Below are 22934 nucleotides of genomic sequence, written 5' to 3'. Positions count from 1 at the left end.
ATTAATACACGCACATGCGTTTTTCTATTTTGAATACAACGTATTATTTTGTCCTCGGTGCTTTTTCAATATCTAATGAAGCGTCACATGTAATTAAATGCCATGACGTAAGCAAGTTTGCAGCATTTGACCGGTTGTAAAAAAAAAAAAAAAAAATACAAACAAATAGAACAAAACACTCGACAAAAACAAGACAACCAAACATGATTTGGGGTAAAAGAGACATATAATAGATATATGTACTAAGCCTTTAATAACAATACAAATGGTCCCTGCAAATGTGATCTTCGTTGTTTTTTTTGTTAATTCTTACTCTTCGCTGTTGATATTATAAAACATTGTGAGAAACGGCTCTCTGTGAAGTAACGTAGTTTTTGAGAAAGAGGTAATTTTTCACTCAAATATACAAAGACTTCAGCTGACGCCTTTTATTTTGCATAATGAAGCAGACAAAATAATGCAACAAGGGTGCTTTTTCTTACCTTCTTTTGCACCTTCGATGACCGATTGAGCCCAATATTTTCACAGATTTTTTATTTTATGCATATGTTGTCGTACTGGTCATTATCAATAACGAAACGTGTCCAGTTCATTTAAAGACAGTGGACGCTATTGGTAATTGTCAAAGACCAGTCTTCTCACTTGGTGTATCTCAACATAATATATGCATAACATAACAAACCTGTGAAAATTTGAGCTCAATCGAACGTCGAAGCTGAAAAGACAGTGAGAAAAATTACCCTTGTCATACGAAGTTGTGTGCTTTCAGATGCTTGATTTCGAGACCTCAAATTCTTAACTTAAGGTCTCGAAATCAAATTCGTGGAAAATTACTTCTTCTCGAAAACTACGTCACTTCAGAGGGAGCCGTTTCTCACAATGTTTTATACTATCAATCTCTCCCCATTACTCGTTAGCAAGTGAGGTTTTATGCTGATAATTATTTTGAGTAATTACCAATAGTGTCCACTGCCTTTAAGTTACGTCAGTGTTACTAGCTATTGGTGGAACATCAGTTAAATGGGTTGTTTACGGTTGGTTAATGGATGGAACAAACTCTTCAATTATATACAATAGTAAATATTGACAAAAACTAACATGTGAAAAATTCGTTTCAAAAAGTAAAAGAATTTTAAAGATATTTTCTTTTGTCTACACAGGAAGAATAATATGCAAATATAACTCTCAGTAACGCTTCCCAGATTAACATTTTCGCGAATAAAAATGAATATTTTGTTGCCATTAACGCAGTATTTCAAAGTAAAATATTTCTCAAAGTTAATTATACTATCCAAAGCTATAGTACTATCTATATACCAAGTAATTTTTCCTCGCGATTAATTTTTCAAATCTATTTTAAAATCTATTTTCTAGTCTAATTTCAAATCGTTCCCAAAGGTATATACAGACCCTTTAAACAGTTTGCGAGGAGGATGTGAAAGATAAGCAAACATAAATCTATAAGATGTAACAAATTGAAAAGGAAGATAATCTCTCGGGTTACGGTCATAATTATTACTCACTGAATCATTTTCTTACTCAGTCCGGCTCGAGCCTCCCCAGATCTAACATACGTTTTGTGTTTCTCTTGTGTGCGTGATAATGTTATTGCATTTCCTGCAAGGTCTTTCTTCACAAAATGTATTTTTGTGACGTCACTCTATTGATGAAAGTGTAGATTGTTCTTGTGAATCTTCTCACTTAACTGTAGATTCGTTTAGAATCTACTTTCGTCATACGCATTCGTTATCCAAATTTACAGTCAACTGTAGATACGTAACGAATCTACAGTTGACATCGTAACGAATCAACACCCAACTGTAGATTCGATACAAACTGATGAAGTGATAATTCAACTTTAAAGTTACTGTCTTTCCAAAATTGAAATATCACATTATGAGTAAAATATGCTATTATTTAAATTTGTCAAAAACATTTTACAGTAAAAAAGAAATACTTAAGTAAAAACATAATTGTAAACTGATCAAAACATTGAACTCGATAATGTTGCAATCCTATAAAATATAATGACAGTTACTTTGAATATTTAGGAATGTGACCAATCGTCGTTTCACAATGTACGAAAGTTATTTGCGTTCAATCATTTCAAAAAAGAAATGACAGCAACTCGGTTTGTAATAATTATTTTAAGGGAAGCTTTCTAACATCATTGTCATCAAACCATGTAAGTTTAATGTAAATCTTCTGAAATGTTTTGTGTCCTACAAAAAGTACCCAGGGGTGGGTTTCACAAAGGTAGTCCTAACTTATGACTAGTCCTATAGGCAATGCTAAGAGATAGGACCAGTCCTAAGTTAGTATGAGTTACTGGTCCTAACTTAGGACCAGTCCTATCTCTTAGCATTGCTAAGGACTAGTCCTAAGTTAGGACTACTTTTGTGAAATCGACCCCAGACCCTTTAAAAGTGCATAGGCCTACATAATGTAATAGCGAACAGAGTAGTGAAAGGTAGATACAGTCAAAGAACATGAACAGTGTGGAAGCCGGTTTGAGGAGATGAGGCTTGTTACAATTACCTTAAAGGAACGTTACAAAATTTGTAAGAAACAAAAATCACAGATTTACATAAAACTTACATGGTCTAATGATGATGATAGTAGAAAACATCTCTTGAAATATTTCTGTCTGAAATGTCATATTTGATGAGAAATAAATAATCTAACATCGCGTTTGGAGTTTATCACTCAGTGAGCGTTTTATTTATTTTTATTTTGGAATCGATGTACTGGAAAATTTGTAATCGATTTTTCACTATTCTCTCGTGACCCAGATGGCCGATCGATCGCAAACTTCGACAGGTTTGTCCGTTTTGTATATGGTGGATTACATAAAGTGCTTACACTGCTAGCAACTGTTTTGTTCGCAAAAACCAATTCTGTAATGTTCCTTTAAACTGTCCCTGGTTTTGTCTTCGTCTCATCTTTAAACTCAGTGGCATTCTTTTCTTCTTCGTTTCCGTTCTGTGTGGAATCGCCCTGTTGAAAACAACACAGTGAAATTAGTGTTGGTTTTAAATGCATTGGACACCTTTGGTAATTGTCAAAGACCAGTCTTCTCACATGATCAACATAAAAGTAATAAACCTGTATGTGAACAACTCATTTGGTCGTCGAGGTTGCGAGAAAATTAATGGTAGAAAAGTCGCACAAGTTGTGTGGTTTCCACAAATTGTGTGCTTTCAGATGCTTGAAATCGAGACCTCAGCTGAGGTTTCGAATTCAATTAAAATAATTATTTTAGTCATAAACTACTTCTTTCTCAAAAACCACGTTACTGCAGAGGGAGCCGAATTCAATTCAAATATTTTAGTCATAAATTACTTCTTTCTCAAATACCACGTTATACTTCAGAAAGAGGTAGCCGTTTCTCACAATGTTTTATACAAACAACGGCTCTCCATTCCTCGTTACCGAAGTAAGTGTTTTGAGTAATTACCAAAAGTGTCCACTGCCTTTAAGCATGTTGGGAATAACGTTAGGTAGACCATACACGACATTTATCATTTTGAGAAACATTCAATGGACGGATAGAGTAAATGTAAAAGTAGGAAGAATCTATAAATAAATATTACACTTGCGGGTACAACCATGTGTAAGTCTTTCTTTTTGTGGGAGTGTTGGCTCTGAAAAGAGCCCGGCATCGACGTTCCGAACAGTATACGCTGCTCATCTTCAAGAGGAACTGTCATAGTATTTATAAAACCATGTTTACAATTATACAAATTTCCTGCGTTTTGTTTCTAAAAGAAACAAATGAAAGGACAGACAATGACATTGAAACAAAGTTAATCTTAGAACGTGACAATGAGCCCTTCAGCTGAAAACTACATAAAAACAATGGATATGGTCAGTCTACCTGGGCTAATACTTCCTGGCGGCAACAAAGACGATTGCCTCCATTCCCCCTGGTCATTGCCTTGGTGCCCTTGAAATGCTACAGTAGAAATTTACAATTTCCTCGTAGGGTGCCCCTTGCTCAGGGAGTATGCCTTGGTGCCTTCGCGTTTTCAAAAGCGAAGCATGCTTGAGTTGTGCTTCATATGCCAAAGGGAAATACTTACTCCAAAAAAAATGCACCACTTACCCTAAAAACAAAGTAGGCGCTCAGACAGTAGCAAAGCACAACAATAACTTTCAGACCTCCCGTTAGCCCGAAGTAGACGTATCTCAAACCTGGCCGATCATACTGCATACATTCCCCGGTCTTCTCGCATGACTCCTGCCAGAACAAACACTGGGACTCAATTGCAGCACCGTAGATGATTGGAGCTGGTATGAAACCTAGAATTTAAGAAAATATAAAATTATAATATTGGTCTCTGAAAGTAGCCTACTTATTTAAAGCCATTGGACACTTTCTAAACAGAACAAAGATGACAAGTTCACAGATTTACAGATAACCTACAGGGTTTACAGAAGGTAATGGTGAAATACTTCCCTTGAAATATTATTCCATGAAATGCTTAAATTTTGTAAGAAAACATTAAAACAATTATCAATTCTTCGATATCGAGAATAACGGATTTAATTTCAACACATGTGTCCTGACACGGCAAAACGTGCTGAAACAAGGGTGGGTTTTCCCGTTATTTTCTCCCGACTCCGATGACCGATTGAGCCTAAATTTTCACAAGTTTGTTATTTTATATAATAGTTGTGATACACGAAGTGTGGGCCTTTGGACAATACTGTTTACCGGTGTCGGCGATTGCTTTAAGCATATTAAAATGGGATAGATTGTGCAAGTCTAACAAGAAATCTACATTTTTCCTTCGAACGAAGCGAAAAACTCTTTACCAAAGTTCTCCAAAGTTTACAACTCTAAAAATAGCCGTTTCAGTCTTGATAGCATCAAGATTTATTGGAGAACAGAAAGTATTTATCACACGAACATCTGAAGCCAGATTCATAAACTTGCCCAGTCTTTCCGAGTCTTCAGTCTCCCAAATGGTACATACAAAAACCGCGTGATCACCAACCATGACTCAGTTGGTGGCCGTATTACGATACAGGATTCCAGTCAGTGTAAGCAGTGCCAGATTGCATAGGGCCGCTCAGGCAAAAAAAAAAAAAAAAAAAAATAGCTAGGTAAAACAAAATTACCCTTTAAGGTAAGACTAAATGTTACCAGCCAAACTACCATAACAAAAGTACAATTTGTGACTGGTATCCTGCTCACTGCTTAGCAGAAATGTTTCAAGCAATATTTTCAGTTTTACGCAACTCTAAAATTGGGCCCTTGAGTGTTTCAATGATAGCAATGACTCACCCAGAATTTTGCTGAGAAATGAAGATAACCCAACTGCCAACTCTCTGTCTTTCGGCAAGACGGATCTAACAAACGATTGTTGAGAAAACAGTTATACACAACGCAAATTAAATAAGACGTAAACAACATCTACCATTAATTAATGTCAATATGATTGTGTATTAATCTCGATCAATTCAACTAAAACAGGATGATAACATCCTTTTTTGAAGAATTGGATTTGCCATGTCGAATATCGGTAGGCTACCTTTTCAATGCATTTATTCATTTTTAAATAAACACTTAGGCCCTAGTGTTCAGAAAGCAACTTAAAGGAACAATACAGACTTGGTGAAAGGCAACAAATCGTGAAGGTCATCAGATTTACATAGAACTTACACCATATTATGATGATGAGAGAATACATCCCTAGAAATATTCCAGTCTGAAATGTCATAATTTGATGAGAAATAAATAAAATAATTTCCTGTTTGGAGTTTATCGCCCACTAAGCGTTTTATTTTTATTAATTTTTTTGTATCGATGTCATGCAAAAAGTGTTATCGTTTTTTCAATAATTTCACGTGACCCAGATGGCAAATCGATCTCCAACTTCTTTGACAGGCTTGTCCGTTCATATAGATGGTGGATTACATAAAGTGCTTACACTGCCAGCAATTCTTTTGCTAGCACAACCAATTCTGCAATGTTCCTTTAAACTATAGTCAACTATACTTTATGTGGAGACCCTCTGCTGCATATCGGGCAGGGTATAGGCATTAAGTTTCATTTAAAATGTATCGTCAAAATTTAAATGCTTACAACAGTTACTAATAGTAATAACTAATAATAACAACCGTATTTATGCGCATTTTGAAAGGATACAAAGCGCCACGTATCCTGCAATGAGTGGGACGGAGTATGATATATATATAAGACCTAATCCTTAAGCACAATGTAATGGTTTACAAGGTGCTGTGACGCAATATGCTGCCAATCCAGCCAGAAATATTTAGCAACCAACTTTAAACGACTTGTTGTGTTTTACCTGAACTTTAACATGAACGACGAGTTGTGAGTCGATGCCTTGATGGCGGAGACGACACAGAATGACACGATAAAGATCATCAGCATGTCACATGTCGATGCGCATGCTCCTTTGGTTGCAAAATTGTACGGATACTCGACGGAGAAACTGTCTTGAGTTTGGTTGATGCACTTGCAGTCCTCGTACACCTGTTGATAATTAATGGTTGATCATTAACATTCGGTTTACTAGCACTGGATCGGGCCCAATTTCTTAGAGCTGCCCGAGCACAAAAAATAGCTATAAGCAAATCAAAATTCTGCTTACTAGAATAAGGTTACCAGTCAAACTACCATGTCGCATGTACGATTTGTAACTGGTATCCTGCTCTGTTCTGCTCAGCAGACAATTTGTAAGCAATAGTGTCTGCATTTGAAAGCAGTTGAATGAAATTGGGAAATGTGCTCATTTACGTTTACTTTAAAGACAGTGGACACTATTGGTAACTGTTAAAGACCAGTCTTCTCACTTGGTGTATCTCAACATATGCATAAAATAACAAACCTGTAAAAATTTGAGCTCAATCGGTCGTCGAAGTAGAGAGATAATAATGAAAGAAAAAACACCCTTGTCACACGAAGTTGTGTGCTTTCAGATGCTTGATTTCGAGACCCCAAATTCTAAATCTGAGGTCTCGAAATCAAATTCGTGGAAAATTACTTCTTTCTCAAAAACTATGGCACTTCAGAGGGAGCCATTTCTCACAGTGTTTTATACCATCAACTTCTCCCAATTACTCGTTACCAAGTAAGGTTTTATGCTACTACTTATTCTGAGTAATTACCAATAGTGTCCACTGCCTTTAAAGACACCAAATGAACAAGGATGTTTGTATAGGCCTACACAGCCAAGGGAAGATGTTGATGGAATGGACAAAGGAATGAACAAAACAACCCACAATGATGCACTTTTGAGAATGTTTGGGTTGTTTAGAATTTAAGACGACTATTGGTTTGTCATTATTGTACCGGTTCGTATAAAACCAAAGTGAACATCCACTTGGAAAGCGGAACCTAAACACCCCAACACTTGAAAGCTTGTATACGCCTAACTTTTTGGCAACAACTCCCATTGGTCTTGTACACGTTTTCCACTGGTGGACTTTACCGAACCGTGGACTATATTGCCCTCTTTTATTATAGGTCCCGGTTTTTCTAACATGTTTTCAAACTGTTGATTGTTCCCGAACCATGGACCCCATTGTCTTCTTTTATCATAGGTCCTCATTAAAGGGTTTGGATATTTTTTTGTAACACAAAACACAATATCCACAGATTTGCATCAAACTTTCACCGTTTGAAGATAATGAAAGTAGAAAGCGTACCTTAAAATATTAGTTGCTGAGGTGCTGTAGTTTTTTAGACGAAAATTATTTTCATGACATTGTTTTACTCATTTCTCAAAAACAACCGCACCTCAGCAAGTAATATTTTCAGGGAAGCTTTTTACCATCATTATCTTCAAACTGTGTAAGTTTAATGTAAATCTGTGGACATTCTGTATTTTGTCCTACAAAAAGTACATAGACCCTTTAAATGTGTACCACGTGTGCATTCACAAGAAATTGTCCTTGCATTAAAGCAATCGCACAACATCGGTAAACAGTAGTGTCCAAAGGCCCACATTTCGTGTATCACAACTGATATAAAAATTATAACATAAATAAACCTGTGAAAATTTAGGTTCAATCGGTCATCGGAGTCGGGAGAAAATAACGGGGAAACCCACCCTTGCTTCCGCAAGTTTCGCCGTGTCATGTGTTTAAAATAAATCCGTTATTCTAGATATCGAGAAATGATAATATTGTTTTAATGTTTTCTCAAAAAGTAAAATATTTCATGGAATAATATTTCAAGAGAAATCTTTCGCCATTACCTTCTGTAAACCCTGTAAGTTATTTGTAAATCTGTGAACTTTTAATTTTTGTTCTGTTCAGCAAGTGTCCAATGGCTTTAACTATTTGTATTCACTTTGCAAAAGTGTGTCACGTTTCATGCACGGGTGTCATCATAATGTTGGATGTCTTAGAAATTGTTCCTACCGTGTTATTGAGTGGGTCAAGCAATACCGCCTCACAGCCGGCGTAGCACGCCGTTGCATACGTCATTCCGTCGGTACCACAGACAGGGGAGTAATTGCCCTTTTCGCACGTGCAGTCCATGTTACACGGTGCGTTGATTTCAAAGCTGTAATTATCAATTTTCGTCATAAAAATGGTTTGTTTTAAAAGCAGCCTTTCAATCACGTTGTCACTCAGTCTTGGATATAATCTTCGAAATAATCTTCGAAATAATTTGGTAGATGTTTACAAGTGCAACCAATCCCTCTCGTGTCGCGTCACACTTCGTGAATTACGCCAAAGAGAGGCCCCCACCAAGCCTAGGTCAATCCCCGTCCATCTTCACCTTTCACCTACAGTAAATATGCATACGACCGACAACCTTGGACCAATCAATTTTACGTCACTGCATGTTTATCCAATGAAATCACTGGTTCTAAAAAGCAGATACCTGTCTTGACCCGCTAATCAGATAGTGTTTTGTCTGCTTAGCGTGGAATGCAGAGTTAATCGTTGCTTGCGGATACAGACAAGGGACCAATCTACCCTGACTGCGCCCTTAAATCAGACCACTCTATTGCAACGTCAAAGTGCGAGCTTTTGCCAACTGAAAACCGTGGAAAGCCATAAATGCAAATCAACAGCAGCTAGCCATATAGTTTGTAGAAATGTGACACAAACTATTCAAAAATAAGCTTAATTTGTTGGCAAAAATCAACAAATTCAAAGAAGTATATTTCAACTCATGAATCTTTCTTACAGAAAGTGGGTTACAAAAGGCAGTGGACACTATTGGTAATTACTCAAAATAATTATTAGCATAAAGCCTTTTGTGGTAACGAGTAATGGGGAGAGGTTGATAGTATAAAACATTGTGAGAAATGGCTCCCTCTGAAGTAATGTAGTTTTCGATAAAAAAGTAATTTTCCACGAATTTGATTTCGAGATGTCAGATTTAGAATTTTGAGGTCTGGAAATTAAGCATCTGAAAGCGCACAACTTTGTGTAGCAAGGGTGTTTTTTCTTTCATTATTATCTCGCAACTTCGACGACAAATTAAACTCAAATTTTAACAGGTTTGTTATTGTATAATGCATATGTTTAGATACAGAAACTGTGAAGACTAGCCTTTGTTATTTACCAATAGTGTCCAGTGTCTTTGACATGATTGACTATTTTGCTAACATACGCGGTCGACCATGCCAATCAGCGCACCTTGTTTATCACAACAATGGACAGGTATATACCAAACAGAGACACAAAGTGCGTTTTGGCGACCACACAAAAAACCCAACCGACTCACCGGTTGGTCTGAACAGCATCGTCACCGCGCTCAGCCGAACACGCGAAAACGCTCAACCGATTGTTTCTGGTTTGGGTCGCTAAAACGCACTCCTATATTGTTCCATCATTCATTGTAACCAATGATATCACTGGTTCTGAAAAAACAAGTACGTGTCTTTATCCTAGGAGCCAGTCTACCCAGCAACTGATTATTTCCAATTCCTCCCTTCTAATCGTCGTCTTAAAGGGAAGGTACACATTTGATAACTACTCAAAACAAATATAAACTTAAAAAACTTACTTGGTAACGAGCATTGGAGAGCTGTTGACAGTATAAAACATTGTGGGAAACGACTCCCTCTGAAGTAACGTAGTTTTTGAAAAAGAGGTAATTTCTCACTAGAATAATAAAAGACTTCTAGCTAGAAGTCTTTTATTCCTATCTGAAAGAACACAAAGTCCAACAAGGGTGTTCTTTCTTTCATCATTTTCACGCAACTTCGATCACCGATTGAGCCCAAATTTTCACATGTTTGTTATTTTATGCTTATGATGGGATACACCAAGTGAGGACAATGGTCTTTGACAGTTACCAAACGTGTACAGTGCTTTTAAGCATGTTAAAGGTAGTAAGCGGTTTACCGGTAGTTTTTATCCTCGTGCGGTTCGTGATTTTAATGGAAACTCTTTTCTTTTCTGCTTGTAGCATATGTTATTTATGTTATATGTTATTTGTAAATGTTAAATCTAGAGAGTTCGAGGTGCACTACAATTTCCGATGTTGTTTGTTTTCAACTTTTTAACGTTGGCTGAAGAAATAATTCAAATTTGTATTATAATTCTACCCTGATTGCACCACATACCAAACAGATACACCAACCTTGTTCCATCATTCAGATGACCATTATATCCATACTCCGTTGTCAGTCCAGCAATGCTGTCGTTCTGACATCCAATGAGCATTAGTATTCCATACCCTACTGCAGTTAGACCGTGCAAAATGAGTGCGAGTACGACAAATCGACGCTGGCTGCCTGCGACCATTGTTGTTAGTATACCACCAAGCATTACTCCGATTACAGTACCAGGCATTATCGTGAGACCTGCAAAGAGATTTATTTATTTATTTGGTTTATTTATTTGTTTTAAATCTCCGGACATAATTCTTTATTGGCAGGGGCCGTCCAGGGTAAGGCAAAAGTTGGTAAAACTGCCATCAAAGCGATGTGCCCTCCCAGACCCCTCCAACAAAAAACATACATGTTTATAAAAATACAGAAAGTAAAGGTAGGAATTTAAAAAAATATAATAATAAAAAGAATAGGTGAAAGAGTTAGTTTGCCTCCAAAAGTACTTACCCAATAAGACTCCAGCTCTGGATGGGAGAATGGCAAACTCATACTGGATATATTTGGCTATAAACACGGCTGAGCCAGAGAAAGCCAACACTGAACAGCAATAGCCAAATGTTGCAGACATGTAGGTGCTGTTGGTTAGAAGTCGCCATAACGATGCCAGAAACTCTTAAACAAAACAAAATAATCACAATTTTGCTAAATACATAATGGCATGATGCTTCGCTCCTAAGAGAAAAAGGCCTTGCTTAATTATTTCTAAAGATTCACACGCACTAAATAAAACTTATTTTCACTTATTTTAAAACCAGTCACTCTTTCAATTTCGTTTGAAAATGAATGCTCCGTTGGTCAGCATTAAAGAGGAAAAAATGATTAATTCGATTTCACCAATGTAGCTAGCATTCACTAGTACAGCCAGGGTATATTTCGCTGGAATTAAAAAAAAGGGGGGGGAGGAAAAAAACATAAGCACGAAGGCTTTCAATTCCAATATTCCTGGCCACATATTAAAAATCTAAAATTATTTAGAATATGTTTATAAAAAAACATTAGTAAACAACAAAAAGATGCTTAAAAGTAAAGCATAAGACATAATAAACGATATCACTCTAAAAGAAAAAAAAAGAGAAACAAAGAAAAGAAAAAAAAAAACATTGCTTGCACAAATTAAAAAGCACCACAAAATATCAACAAGTTATAAAAGGCAGAAACTAATTTGCACTAAATAAAGACTTACCCTTAATAATTTCCATCGTTTTTTTGGATAACTTGGTGCCAGCATTGGGCGTTTCTCCGGTAGACATTCCCATCCCACCCGGCGGCACGTCCCTCTTGGCCAGTACCTTACAACACTCGGGTACCCCGGTAAAACAGCAGTAGGACTTAGGCTTGTCCATCATTCTCGGGAAAAAGAAGAAAGGAACCGAGCAAGCTAGCAAGATGAAGCCGTAGATGATGAAGCCAAGCCACCAGGCCCCCTGCCATCTGGGATCCCGGGGGTTCAGTCCAAGTGCGGAGGCGTCTGTCTTGTAGAAGTCGGTAAATATTGATAGACAAAAGCTGCTAATTGAAAATCCCATCAAGGCTGAGATCGTCATTGGAAGAAATGTAAGAGCTGGAAGAGAGAAAAAACATAAATTACTTAATAATTAATGAAAGACACTGGACAACATTAGTAATTGTCAAAGACCAGTTCTCTCACTTGGTGTATCTCAACATTTATGCGAAAAAAACCCCCAAAAAACATTTATTGTACATACTGCAGCCTGAAGTCCTTAATATCATTTTTTCTGTTTTGTGTTTCCTTGTTTTGTCTTCTAAGAACATTCCTGTTGAATGAAGAAGCAATTTTGCCAATTCCACAGCGACATTGTTATCACGAGAAATGCAACATTAAACAGGCGGTAAATCGAGGGCAGCTTAAGATTGAATCAAAGCATTTCCAGAGATAAATTTAAAAAAATGGCTAAAATAAAAGAAATAAAAAATCACAAACACAAAAACATATATTTTTTTCTTTTCTTGAGTCACTTATCTGTTATGTTAAACATTTTGAAATAATTTCGTAGGCCTACACTGTTATACCAAAAGATATTAGTGCAAGATACAAATGATCAATAAACCTTTAATTTAAAGCACTAAATTTTCACGATGCAAATTAGGCCTAACCTAAATTTTTGAACCTGTATTTTGATTTTGTTTATCCTTTGTTCACTGTTTGCCCTTCATGTGTTTTTGGTGATGTTTTTGTTTTTGTTTATTTTCTGTATTGGCAAAAAAATAAAATTTGGGAAAAAAAAGGAAAAAAAACCTACGAACCTAGATACATCGGCAGTAGTCTCTTCTCAACCGCGTCATCAAGATATGTCAAGGCAAGAGGGAGTATGGAAGTACCACCTACCCCACACAATAACTGGCCCATTAAGATGGGCCACGCCTTGCCGAGTTGGGAACCAGACGCATCGATCTCTTCGCTGGTGCACTTTGTGTAGTTACCACCGACGTTGCAAGTGAGTTCTGCATTATATTGAAACAAAATTGTTTTAGAGGTGTATTGGTGAAATTGACAATGAATTAAATACTATTCAGTGAATATTTATTTTATGATTTCCTTTATTGATGCCTTGAAACAATATTACATACGTCAAATAGTTTGCGTTTCGAGCCGGCTTCGCCCCAATCGGAATAGGCTTGTCAACTTTCCATACCTAGGGGAGCTTATACGTAATTGCCGGTTCATTCAAAACAAAGTTTGGCTTTCGTTTTTATAATGCAGAAAAAAATATATATATAATTAGCGGCTGGTTAATGTTGCTTACCAACAAAATTGACATGTGGAACAAAATTAATTATACAAAAATTGTTCATGAGCCCGTTTACCCCAAGCAGGGTCCTTAATGATTTTTTTATCAGGACCTAAACACTTGGGAATTTATTCATTGTGTACACAAATTAAAACAGTTTCAAAACAGTACAACACGAAGAAGATGATGAAGAGAACAAATGATACAAATAGAATAGGGTTTGACTCCAAGGCCCGACCCCGTCAACATAAATGCATATTCAAAGAATACTGGTTCTAAGGTAGTTATTCCTCAATTTAAGGCCTAGGGCTACAGTAACTCATCTGAGTTATTTCCTGTCTTGGAATAACTACGACCCTTTTCGAAATTAAGACTTTGTCTTTGGATTCGGCTTAAGGCTCCGTCCTCGCATCTGAAGCCCTGGTTGCGTACGCAAAGCTTGTCGATACAACCGCGGGGCCAAACTACTAGCCTCAGCGGAATCTGGGGCTGAGACTGTGTATTCGAAAACGGCATGAGCTACTGGGATTGTATTTCTTTAACTAAACAAGTTCATTCAGTATAATCCTTGGTCTTGGGTCGACTGAGGAATGTAGTTCATTTATAAGATCTTTATTATTATGCAAATAAGGAGCTTTGTGCTTATTTGCCTAGTGCTCATTGTGTGGCGATTACATGACAAATATGGCGTTCAGACCGGGGCAGTCGCAGACTGCATTGCAGCACATCGTCGGCTCCATACCGTTGGATTCTGACATCGTAATTTCTGATGAACTTTACCTGCAAATAAATCAACATTCATACCTATGCCAATCACGTGCATTCACAGATATTACCGGAATAACTGTGTTCTAGAACCAGTTGTAGAATTCGGTCACGGGGTTTTAGCAAGTTTGAGTGAGTTGCCGTCGACTGCAGTTCTTGGTTATCTTTTGAAAAGCTCGAGGCAAAGTATAAGACTTAATCATGGAGATGCAGGAGCCATAATAAACGCTGTGTAGTTGCAAGGTGCTCAAAGTGAAACTTCACAACCACAAACTGTATTCCTACAACTCCTTCATGAGAAAGGATACTGTAACCAGAAGGAGTGGAGAACTACGGATTTGTGGTTTGAGGGTGTTTTTATAATGGATCCGGACGAGCGTTGGAGGTCATCAAAGAACCAAGGTAAAGAGTTAAACCTTTTCGTATTAGATCTACACTTTTTAAAGGCATCGGACACCTCAAATTTGTCAAAACCAGTATTCTCACTTAGTATTCCCCTAATATGCATAAAAAAAAAATCTGTGAAAATTTATACTCAATTGGTAATCGAAGTTGCAAGAGAATAGTGAAAGGAATAACACATTTACGGTTGCACAACTGGACAACTAATGTGTGCTGTTTGATGCACAATGGAAAACTTTAGAACGCTAGGTGGCAGCAGACTTACCAGGCAAACTTCCAGTGTTAACGTAGCTCTGAGCATGCGCAAATTACCGAGAACAATGGAATTAACCTGGTAAGTCTGCTGCCACGCAAGCGTCCCTAAAGTCTCCTATTAAAGACTTCAGGACTGTAGTGTTTTTTTGAGAGAGAAAGTTACCCTTTCTAAAAAACTACGTTACTTCAGAGGTAGCCATTGTTTCACAGTGTTTAACACTATCAACAGCTCCCCATTGCTCGTTACCAAGTAATGTTTTATGCTGACATTATGTTTTGAGTAATTAATTGCTAAAGTGTCAATTACTTTTAAGTTTGTTTGTGCAATTCAACTTCTGTTCGTAATGCATTTTCGTGAACGCTTTTCCGTCATGCATCTCAGGCCATACACAAGATCATTAACCCTCTTATAATTTTTTTTTTAAAACAATGTTGCGTAAAATTTTAAGGTGTACTTTTTTTCTTTTATTTTTTAATGTTTACGTCATATCCATTTTTAACTATTATAATGACTTTGTAATTTGACCTTAGGGTCACAAAGTTTGTCAAATTCAATACAATTCAATCTCTTGTATACACTCCCTTTTCCGATGTTGGGCCATCTTGTTGATGTTGTCCTTTTTTTAATTTTTAAAGGTGACTTCATTACACTGTCTTGGCATATCTTAATTTGCATCTTGGTCGAAGCCAGTGATGCTTTTTAGTCGGGAAACTCTAGTGCTACTTGGTAGGATGTTAGGGTTGATACTTCTAGCTGTCAGTTGTCATGTTTGTTTATAATATTTATGATTTTATAAGCCGAATCGAAATCGAACATAATTTAGTAACTTATGTCAAAAGTTTAGTAAAATTGTTTGATGAGCATAAACATTTTTTACAAAATAAATGGACACAAATAAAAACCAAAACCTTAAACAAAAAATAATGTACAAACAAAGAAAAACCCAAGGAATGGCCACACAAAAACCAGACAACAGCCACCGCTGTTCAGAGCTCTACATCGAGTGCCAAATAGTTTTGCGCATGCGCGAGATTTTCAGAACGTCTAACATGAGATGAATTATTCATAGCAGTGACCCCATCGCTGTTTTGTGCATGTTTCTATGACTTTAAAACCGAGACCGAATGACGTCAACGATGAGTTTTGTTAGTGTTGTGAGTAACGTTGAATTTCCCTGATTTTAAAACAATGATTGTTGTAGAGGAAAATTATTATTTTATCAAATTATTCCGTTCATATAGCAGCAAACCCTCTGGAATTATCAAAATCAGTGGGATTCCACCGACGTTTTTCTGACGCGGCCTACATGTTTCACATACAAACTAAACAAACGCATACAATGCACAATGTTTATTACAATGTGCACACGTCACAAAAAGCGCAATTGCCCAATGCTTGTGTACATTACTCTTGATAAAAATGCTTCACCAGAACGTCGTCATGTGTTACCAAAAAAAAACAGGGAATTGTTTTCAAAGGGTTTGCTTTTTCAATTTTGAGTGGAAAACATTAGTTGTTATATATTTCTTACGTGTGAAGTCTATTTCTCAACAAGAAAATTCACATTACGTAGATTTTGAAGGATCAATTCGACTCGAAATCCGACCATCGCAACTAACTTCATTGCATATTCATGTTTAGTTTTCCATCTTGGCTTTTAATTGTTCAAAAATCGCGATGACCCCAGATCGTTTTCAACGGTTGAAAGGCTATGTTTTGTTTACGATTTTGACTCAAGAGGGCGCTCGTCAACAATTTCCCACATGCGCAAAACTAACTGTCAGCGAGTAAGCAGCGGTGCAGCATAGTCAACAAACTATCTGCAACTCAACAGCCAAACAGACACATAAACCAAAGAAACCCAACAAACTAAAACCTTTCAGGAAAAAAAAATAGTGAGCAAACAAGCAAAAACCCGAATGAACTCAAAAGCCTTACAGACCCCCCCCCCCCCCCCAAAAAAAAAAAAATAAAAAAATACAGTAAACACACATATCAAACAATCTAACAATGAAACATACAAAACAAACAAACAAACAAACAAGCAAACACACAAGCAAACACCCAAACAAACAAACACATACCCCAACAAACAAACAGAACCCAACGAACCAAAAACTTACAGAAAAAACAGTAAACAGACAAACAAACACTCTAACATTGTGCATACCTTCTGCATAGACATACCCTCCCGTTGTTTGCCCTGACTTGTCTGATGACGTGATGATGTCATCGAGGGCAGGGTTGTCATAGATGAATTGGGGCAGGGCCGTCACAAAGGTTCCCAGGGCGAGTATTATCCCAGATATACCAATGATTCTTGGTCGGTGGGACCTAATGATAATAATAATAACACGATATTATGGGGCGTATTTCACAATAACCGTAATGCACTTAACATGAGTGCCCTGGTCATTGGGCAAATTACATCCCGTGAATCTTTCTTAGCTCCTGGGGTAGCTGAGAGATTGGACCATTCCTAAGTTAGGACCAGTAACTCATCCTAACTTAGGACTGGTCCTATCTCCTATAGCATTGCCTCGGACTAGTCCCAAGTTAAGACTACCTTTGTGAAATCCACCCCTGGGGAGTCAGCCCTGAGCCCGTACCCCGTTGACCTACAGTAGCCACAGTAGCCACAGCCATGGACACCGGGGCGAACCCCTTCTCTTTTCGAAAAGTGCACTGGGTTCTTCTAGATGCGTTACACAACACATGGGACCAACGGCTTTACGTCCCATACGAACAGCGTATGTTTTAACGTTTAATTAATATACTTGTTCGCAAGGGTGACTTACTTTCCTCCGAAGTATGTAACAAAAAGTACACCACATAGAGCAGAGATGTCATTCATCGAAAGGATGATGCCAGACTCGGAGCTCTTCAACTGAAACCTCTTCTCGATGGTCGAGATGACTCCAGCTAGATAGACTCCCGTAGCACCGATCATAGTCACGACCATCATACCCACGCACAACACGAAGACGTTCGGGTGGGCGAACACTTTAAGGCATCGGCAACGGAGACAGCCGAGACCGCACTGATTTTGAAACTCGTCCTCCTCGATGTCTTCCTCGACAACAACGCCATTGTGTTTCTCTTCGGTGGGCGAGTCATTTTGTGCCTGGAAACATTTGTCATTAAAGTATTCGGTCATTGCGAATTGTTTGTGTTTGCAGTTTTGTTTTTTCTAAATTAGATAGCAGAGTCAAGCCACTTCGTTATAGTACACTGTTGTCGTTTTGGTTGCATGGTCCTGTGTTTAAGCAAATAAATAGCTCATACAAAAATTTAGCTCGCACCAGATGTTATTGACAAGTACTGCACTGAACTCTAATCAGAGTCAACAGTCAACCTTATATTATCGAGGCCCTGTAGTTGCCACTGTTTGAGGATCAAAGTTTTCATGTGATTCACTGAGTATTTTGTGTCATGCAAGTTTTTGCATTTAAAGCTAAAGTGGAACAATTGGACGAAGTTTCATGTAAATCTGAGCTGATTTGACAACTGGGTAATCATTCAACCCATAGGTTTGTACAGTAAACATTTGAGGGAGGGGGTGTCTGTCTGGCCTAATGCAGCAGAAAATTTGTCTAGCGGTTGATATTTTTTACTTAGTATAATGTTAATGACAATTTCCACTTGGTTTCTCTTGGTACCTAGAATCTTTGATTCAGCCCATTATTTTGCCTTTTTGTTGGGGGTCCATGCGCTACACGCAGTGGGGGGTTCCCGGCAGGCATCCATATCTGACTATGTCAGGTTTAACGTCCACTAAATGTTCATGTACTCAAATATTGGTAACTCGTTCCTTTAACCAAAGTGCTCTGGGCTGCCGGTCTATCTTGATGACATTTATTTTATGTTTATGTATGTAATAGATTTTAATCATTAAATTTCCTCTCTTGAAAAAAACAAAAAATAAAATACCCAAGGTCGGCATACGCCAGCATAACATTTTGTTTATAATGCCCTTTTTTACACAAATTAATCTGTGTGTTTTCTGATGCCCAAAAAAGGCTTCAGGCCTGAACTTTTTTAATAATTATTTGAGTGAGACATTACCTCTTTCTCAAAAACTACGTTTCTTCGGAGGGAGCCATTTCTCACAATATTATTTTATACTATCAACAGCTGTCCCGTGCTCTTTACCAGATAAGTTTTAATGCTAACAATTATGTTGAGTAAAAATTTGTTTAGTAGATATTTGAGTGTCCAGTGTCTTTGAGGAATGTATGCCATTAAAGGGAAGGTACACGTTTGGTAGTTACTCAAAACAAATATTAGCTTTAAAACTGACTTGGTAACAAGCATTGGAGAGTTGTTGATGGTATAAAACATTGTGGGAAATGACTCCCTCTGAAGTAACGATTTTTCGAGAAAGAGGTAATTAATTTCTCACTAATCTGACAGCACACAAATTCGTCCAATAAGGGTGTTTTTACTTTCATAATTTCCTCGCAACTTCGATGACCAATTGAGCCCACATTTTCATAGGCTTGTTATTTTATGGTTATGACGGGATTCACCAAGTGAGAAGACTGGTCTTTGACAATGACCAAACGTGTACCTTCCCTTTAAACAGTATTTAAAGGTACTACACATGATTGGTAGAGTTGAGAAAGCTTTTAAATCAGTGGTTCATGTTGGTGTAACCATGGAAAACTTGTACAAATTAATTGGCAGGGCTTCTTCAATTGTAATAGTCAGGTGAAAATAGTGAACACATGCACAATGTTGAGCTTGTACAACAACACTATCGTTAAAGGGAAGGTACACGTTTGGTAATTGTCAAAGACCAGTCTTCTCATTTGGTGTATCCCAACATAAGCATAACAAAAAACTGTGAACATTTTAGCTCAATTGGTCATCGAAGTTGCGAGAAAATGAAACTACCTCTTTCGCAAAATCTATGTTGCTTAAGAGGGAGCCGTTTCTCACAATGTTTTATTCTATCAACAGCTCTCCAATGCTTATTACCAAGTCCGTTTTTTGAAGTTAATGTTTGTTTTGAGTAATTACCAAACGTGTACCTTCCCTTTAATGTTGGTTGTAAGAATCAAAATCAGCTGAATTTGTTATGGCTTCCAGATACAGTTTTCTTGAATATGACTTCAATTCAGAGGGAAATATTTCACTGAGGAAATAAATGGTTTTGAGTATGAACTATTGTCTTTATAAAGTACAGATTTGTGTACTGTTTGTCTCGTTTTGTTTTTTATTACTGTAACGGGCACATCCATCAAATAGCTTTGATGATGTCTCCCCGTGTGCAGCTAAATTAAATAAATTATCTATTGACTGCCAATGAACGGCATGTTAAAATTAAAACAATGATGATGTTCCCGTTACTAATCCTATTAGAGTACCTTAAAAGGCAGTGGACATTATTGGTTATTACTAAAAAATAATTACTCGCATAAAACCTTTCTTGGTAATGAGTACTGGGGAGAGGTTGATAGTCAAGTATTAAACATTGTGAGAAACGGCTCCCTCTGAAGTGCCATAGTTTTCGAGAAAGAAGTACTTTTCCACGAATTTGATTTCGAGATCTCAGATTAAGAATTTGCGTTCTCGAAATCAAGCATCTGAAACACACAACTTCGTGTGACAAGTTTTTTTCTCCATTATCATCTCGCAACTTCGACGACCAATTGAGCACAATGTTTCACAGGTTTGTTATTTTTATGCATGTGTTGAGATACAGTGAGAAGACTGGTCTTTAACAATTACCAACAGTGTCCAGTTTCTTTAAAGGTGAACAACTTACAATTTGTGTGTACGTTGGCATCATTAGGTAGCTCCAGATACACCTAGTCACTTCACCTTATACCTGTAATTTGACTGAGGAAATAATGTGTAGTTGTAAATCCGTTAAGCCTCACGGTGATCATTCGTAGCCTGCTGGGGTATTTTGTGTCGATTCACGTTGACTTCCTGTGATTCTATTTGATGAAGTATTTATTAACTCTTATCTATGTTGCGTTATACCTTTAATTTCATTAATTATAAACCAACCATCGCTTATCTCGGTAGACTAGCCGACATGGACCAAAGGCCAGTTGATAAGGATCAGTAGTAGCTCGTGAATGATCTCATAAGTGTTACTCAATCAGTATACTTTGCCAACTGTTCGAAACACTTCGCGATCGGAATGAATAAAAACACTGATTTTATTCGCGCTGAGACTATTGCTCGAAACTGGTTAATGAAGATTAAAGGAACACGTTGCCTTGGATCGGTCGAGTTGGTCTTTGAAAAGCGTTCGTAACCGTTTGTTATAAAATGCATATGGTTGGAAAAAGTAGATACAATGATCAACACACATTTGCGTGGTTTTCCTTTTACTTGGCGAACAAACGTGTGTTTTGACGAGGTAATATGAAAACCACGCTATTTCGAGTGAAATTCTTGTGTGGAACATTATATTCTACTTTTTAAATAATCTTCCTATATGCATTCTATGACAAACGGTAACAAACGCTTTTCAAATGGGGTACAATTATTTAAGGTCCCTGGTTTAAAGGAACACGTTGCCTTGGATCGGTCGAGTTGGTCTTTGAAAAGCGTTTGTAACCGTTTGTTATAAAATTGATATGGTTAGAAAACTGTTGTAAAAGTAAAAAATGATCTACACAAATATGCCTCAAAATTGCGTGGTTTACGTTTAAACTCGTCGACTAACACGGTCGGCCATTTATGGGAGTCAAAAAATTGACTCCCATAAATGGCCGACCGTGTTGATTCGCGACGTAAAATAAAAATCGTGCAATTTTTAGTGATACTTGTGTGGAACATTATATTCTACTTTTAAAACATCTTTCCAACCATATACATTTCATAACAAACGGTTTCAAACGCTTTTTTATAGACCAACTCGTCCGATCCAAGGCAACGTGTTCCTTTAAGTGAGGACTTGCATGCTCTTGACGCGCCAACTTACAGGACACTTTTCACAATTGACCTTATGCACATGACGTCATTTCGATAATATCCTTTGTGAGCGCCCTCCCCTAGAGGTCAAAAGGAGGTTGTTCATTGGCCAATCCTGTGCGCCGCGCGTACAAATCAGTGCGTTTCGATTGCTTCGTCACTGTTACAAGGGTTCCTTTGTTTCAGTGGTAGGCCTGTTTACCCCCATAGGTCTAGATAATTTCTTCTGAAAAGAAAATTATAGAAATAGAAAAGCAAAGACTTTTTTTGGGGGGGGGGGTAGACGGGAAATGGGTGAGAAGAAACTGGGCGTAACACAATTCCCCACATTTTTCCAGCATTTTCCCCCCGCACCACACAAAGCGACATCACCTCTTTCGCCCGTAAAGTCCAATATTTTAACTCTGTGATCAAACCGGTATTGCCTGTAACTGCCCGATGAGATTACTGCCCGATAAATGTCTCTTTGCTGAGCAAAAATTGTGTCGGACACAGCTACAATAATGCAAACTTGACGTAATTTGGGTTGGCAACCTGATTCAGCTAAAGCAATACTTTAATGTGTTTAGCGAGTTTGTTGTACTTACAGACGAGGCCTTAGGAACTTGTGCCCAGGCCGTTGATTCATGACATGAAAGCAAGTCGTTTTGCGAGAAAATTGTACACAACAATAAACCTCTTTCAATTCCATTGCACCGTACTTGTTAAACGAGGTCAACCAAACAAACTACTAGCCTATGCATATCCCCCTATCTCTCTGCAGGTAGCTGTGGTCTCACCTCTCCAGCCCTGGTACGACCCGGTAGCATTTTGTTTACAACCATTTCTTACAACCGTGACGTTTGCAAAACATTATTGTATTTGTTTGATTAGCTTGCACAATTGACTTTTCTGCTGGGTCACGGCTTACACAAACGGTTTTCAAAAACAAGTAGTTCTTGGAACCCAAGTACACGTTTATAAACCTATGCAAACAAAGTAAGCCTACTTATTAAAATTGTTGTTTTGTTTTTAAACATCAAACTTTTTATTTTTATTTTTTATAATTCTGTTGTGTTTAACTTAAAGAAAAACTGACTAAAAGACGAGTGAAATAAAACTCGGGTTGTAAAGCCAAGTTCTGGTTAAACTTATTTGTTAGAAAAAAGTTTCTTACCTTAGAGAGAATCAGTGATCAGTGAGAGAGAATTCGATACCCAGTGGTGAGACCACTGTTAC

The 22934-nt window shown here is 37.5% G+C and overlaps 1 protein-coding gene across 2 annotated transcripts; it reads right to left on the bottom strand.

The window, feature by feature from the left end:
* Positions 1 to 207: 207 nt before the first annotated feature.
* On the bottom strand, positions 208 to 22934 carry LOC139950183 (solute carrier organic anion transporter family member 2A1-like). 2 transcript variants are annotated; one of them, XM_071948820.1, is made up of 13 exons: positions 22873 to 22934; positions 20554 to 20627; positions 17582 to 17907; positions 16954 to 17117; positions 12876 to 13073; positions 11794 to 12171; positions 11058 to 11222; positions 10580 to 10802; positions 8398 to 8542; positions 6318 to 6505; positions 5291 to 5355; positions 4106 to 4302; positions 208 to 2997 (listed from the first exon to the last, which is right to left on the bottom strand). In XM_071948820.1, the coding sequence occupies exons 2-13, from the start codon at positions 20575 to 20577 to the stop codon at positions 2911 to 2913; spliced, it is 2160 nt and encodes a 719-aa protein (XP_071804921.1). In that variant the 5' UTR covers positions 20578 to 20627; positions 22873 to 22934; the 3' UTR covers positions 208 to 2910. The 2 variants fall into 2 exon arrangements, with proteins under 2 accessions (XP_071804921.1, XP_071804920.1); XM_071948819.1 differs by lacking the exon at positions 22873 to 22934 and adding an exon at positions 22304 to 22410.

The sequence above is a fragment of the Asterias amurensis genome, chromosome 17 (assembly GCF_032118995.1).
Source record: "Asterias amurensis chromosome 17, ASM3211899v1".
Taxonomy (NCBI): Eukaryota; Metazoa; Echinodermata; class Asteroidea; order Forcipulatida; family Asteriidae; genus Asterias; species Asterias amurensis.
The sequence above is the reverse complement of the archived record's forward strand: the minus strand, read 5'-3'. Positions and strand labels throughout refer to the sequence as shown.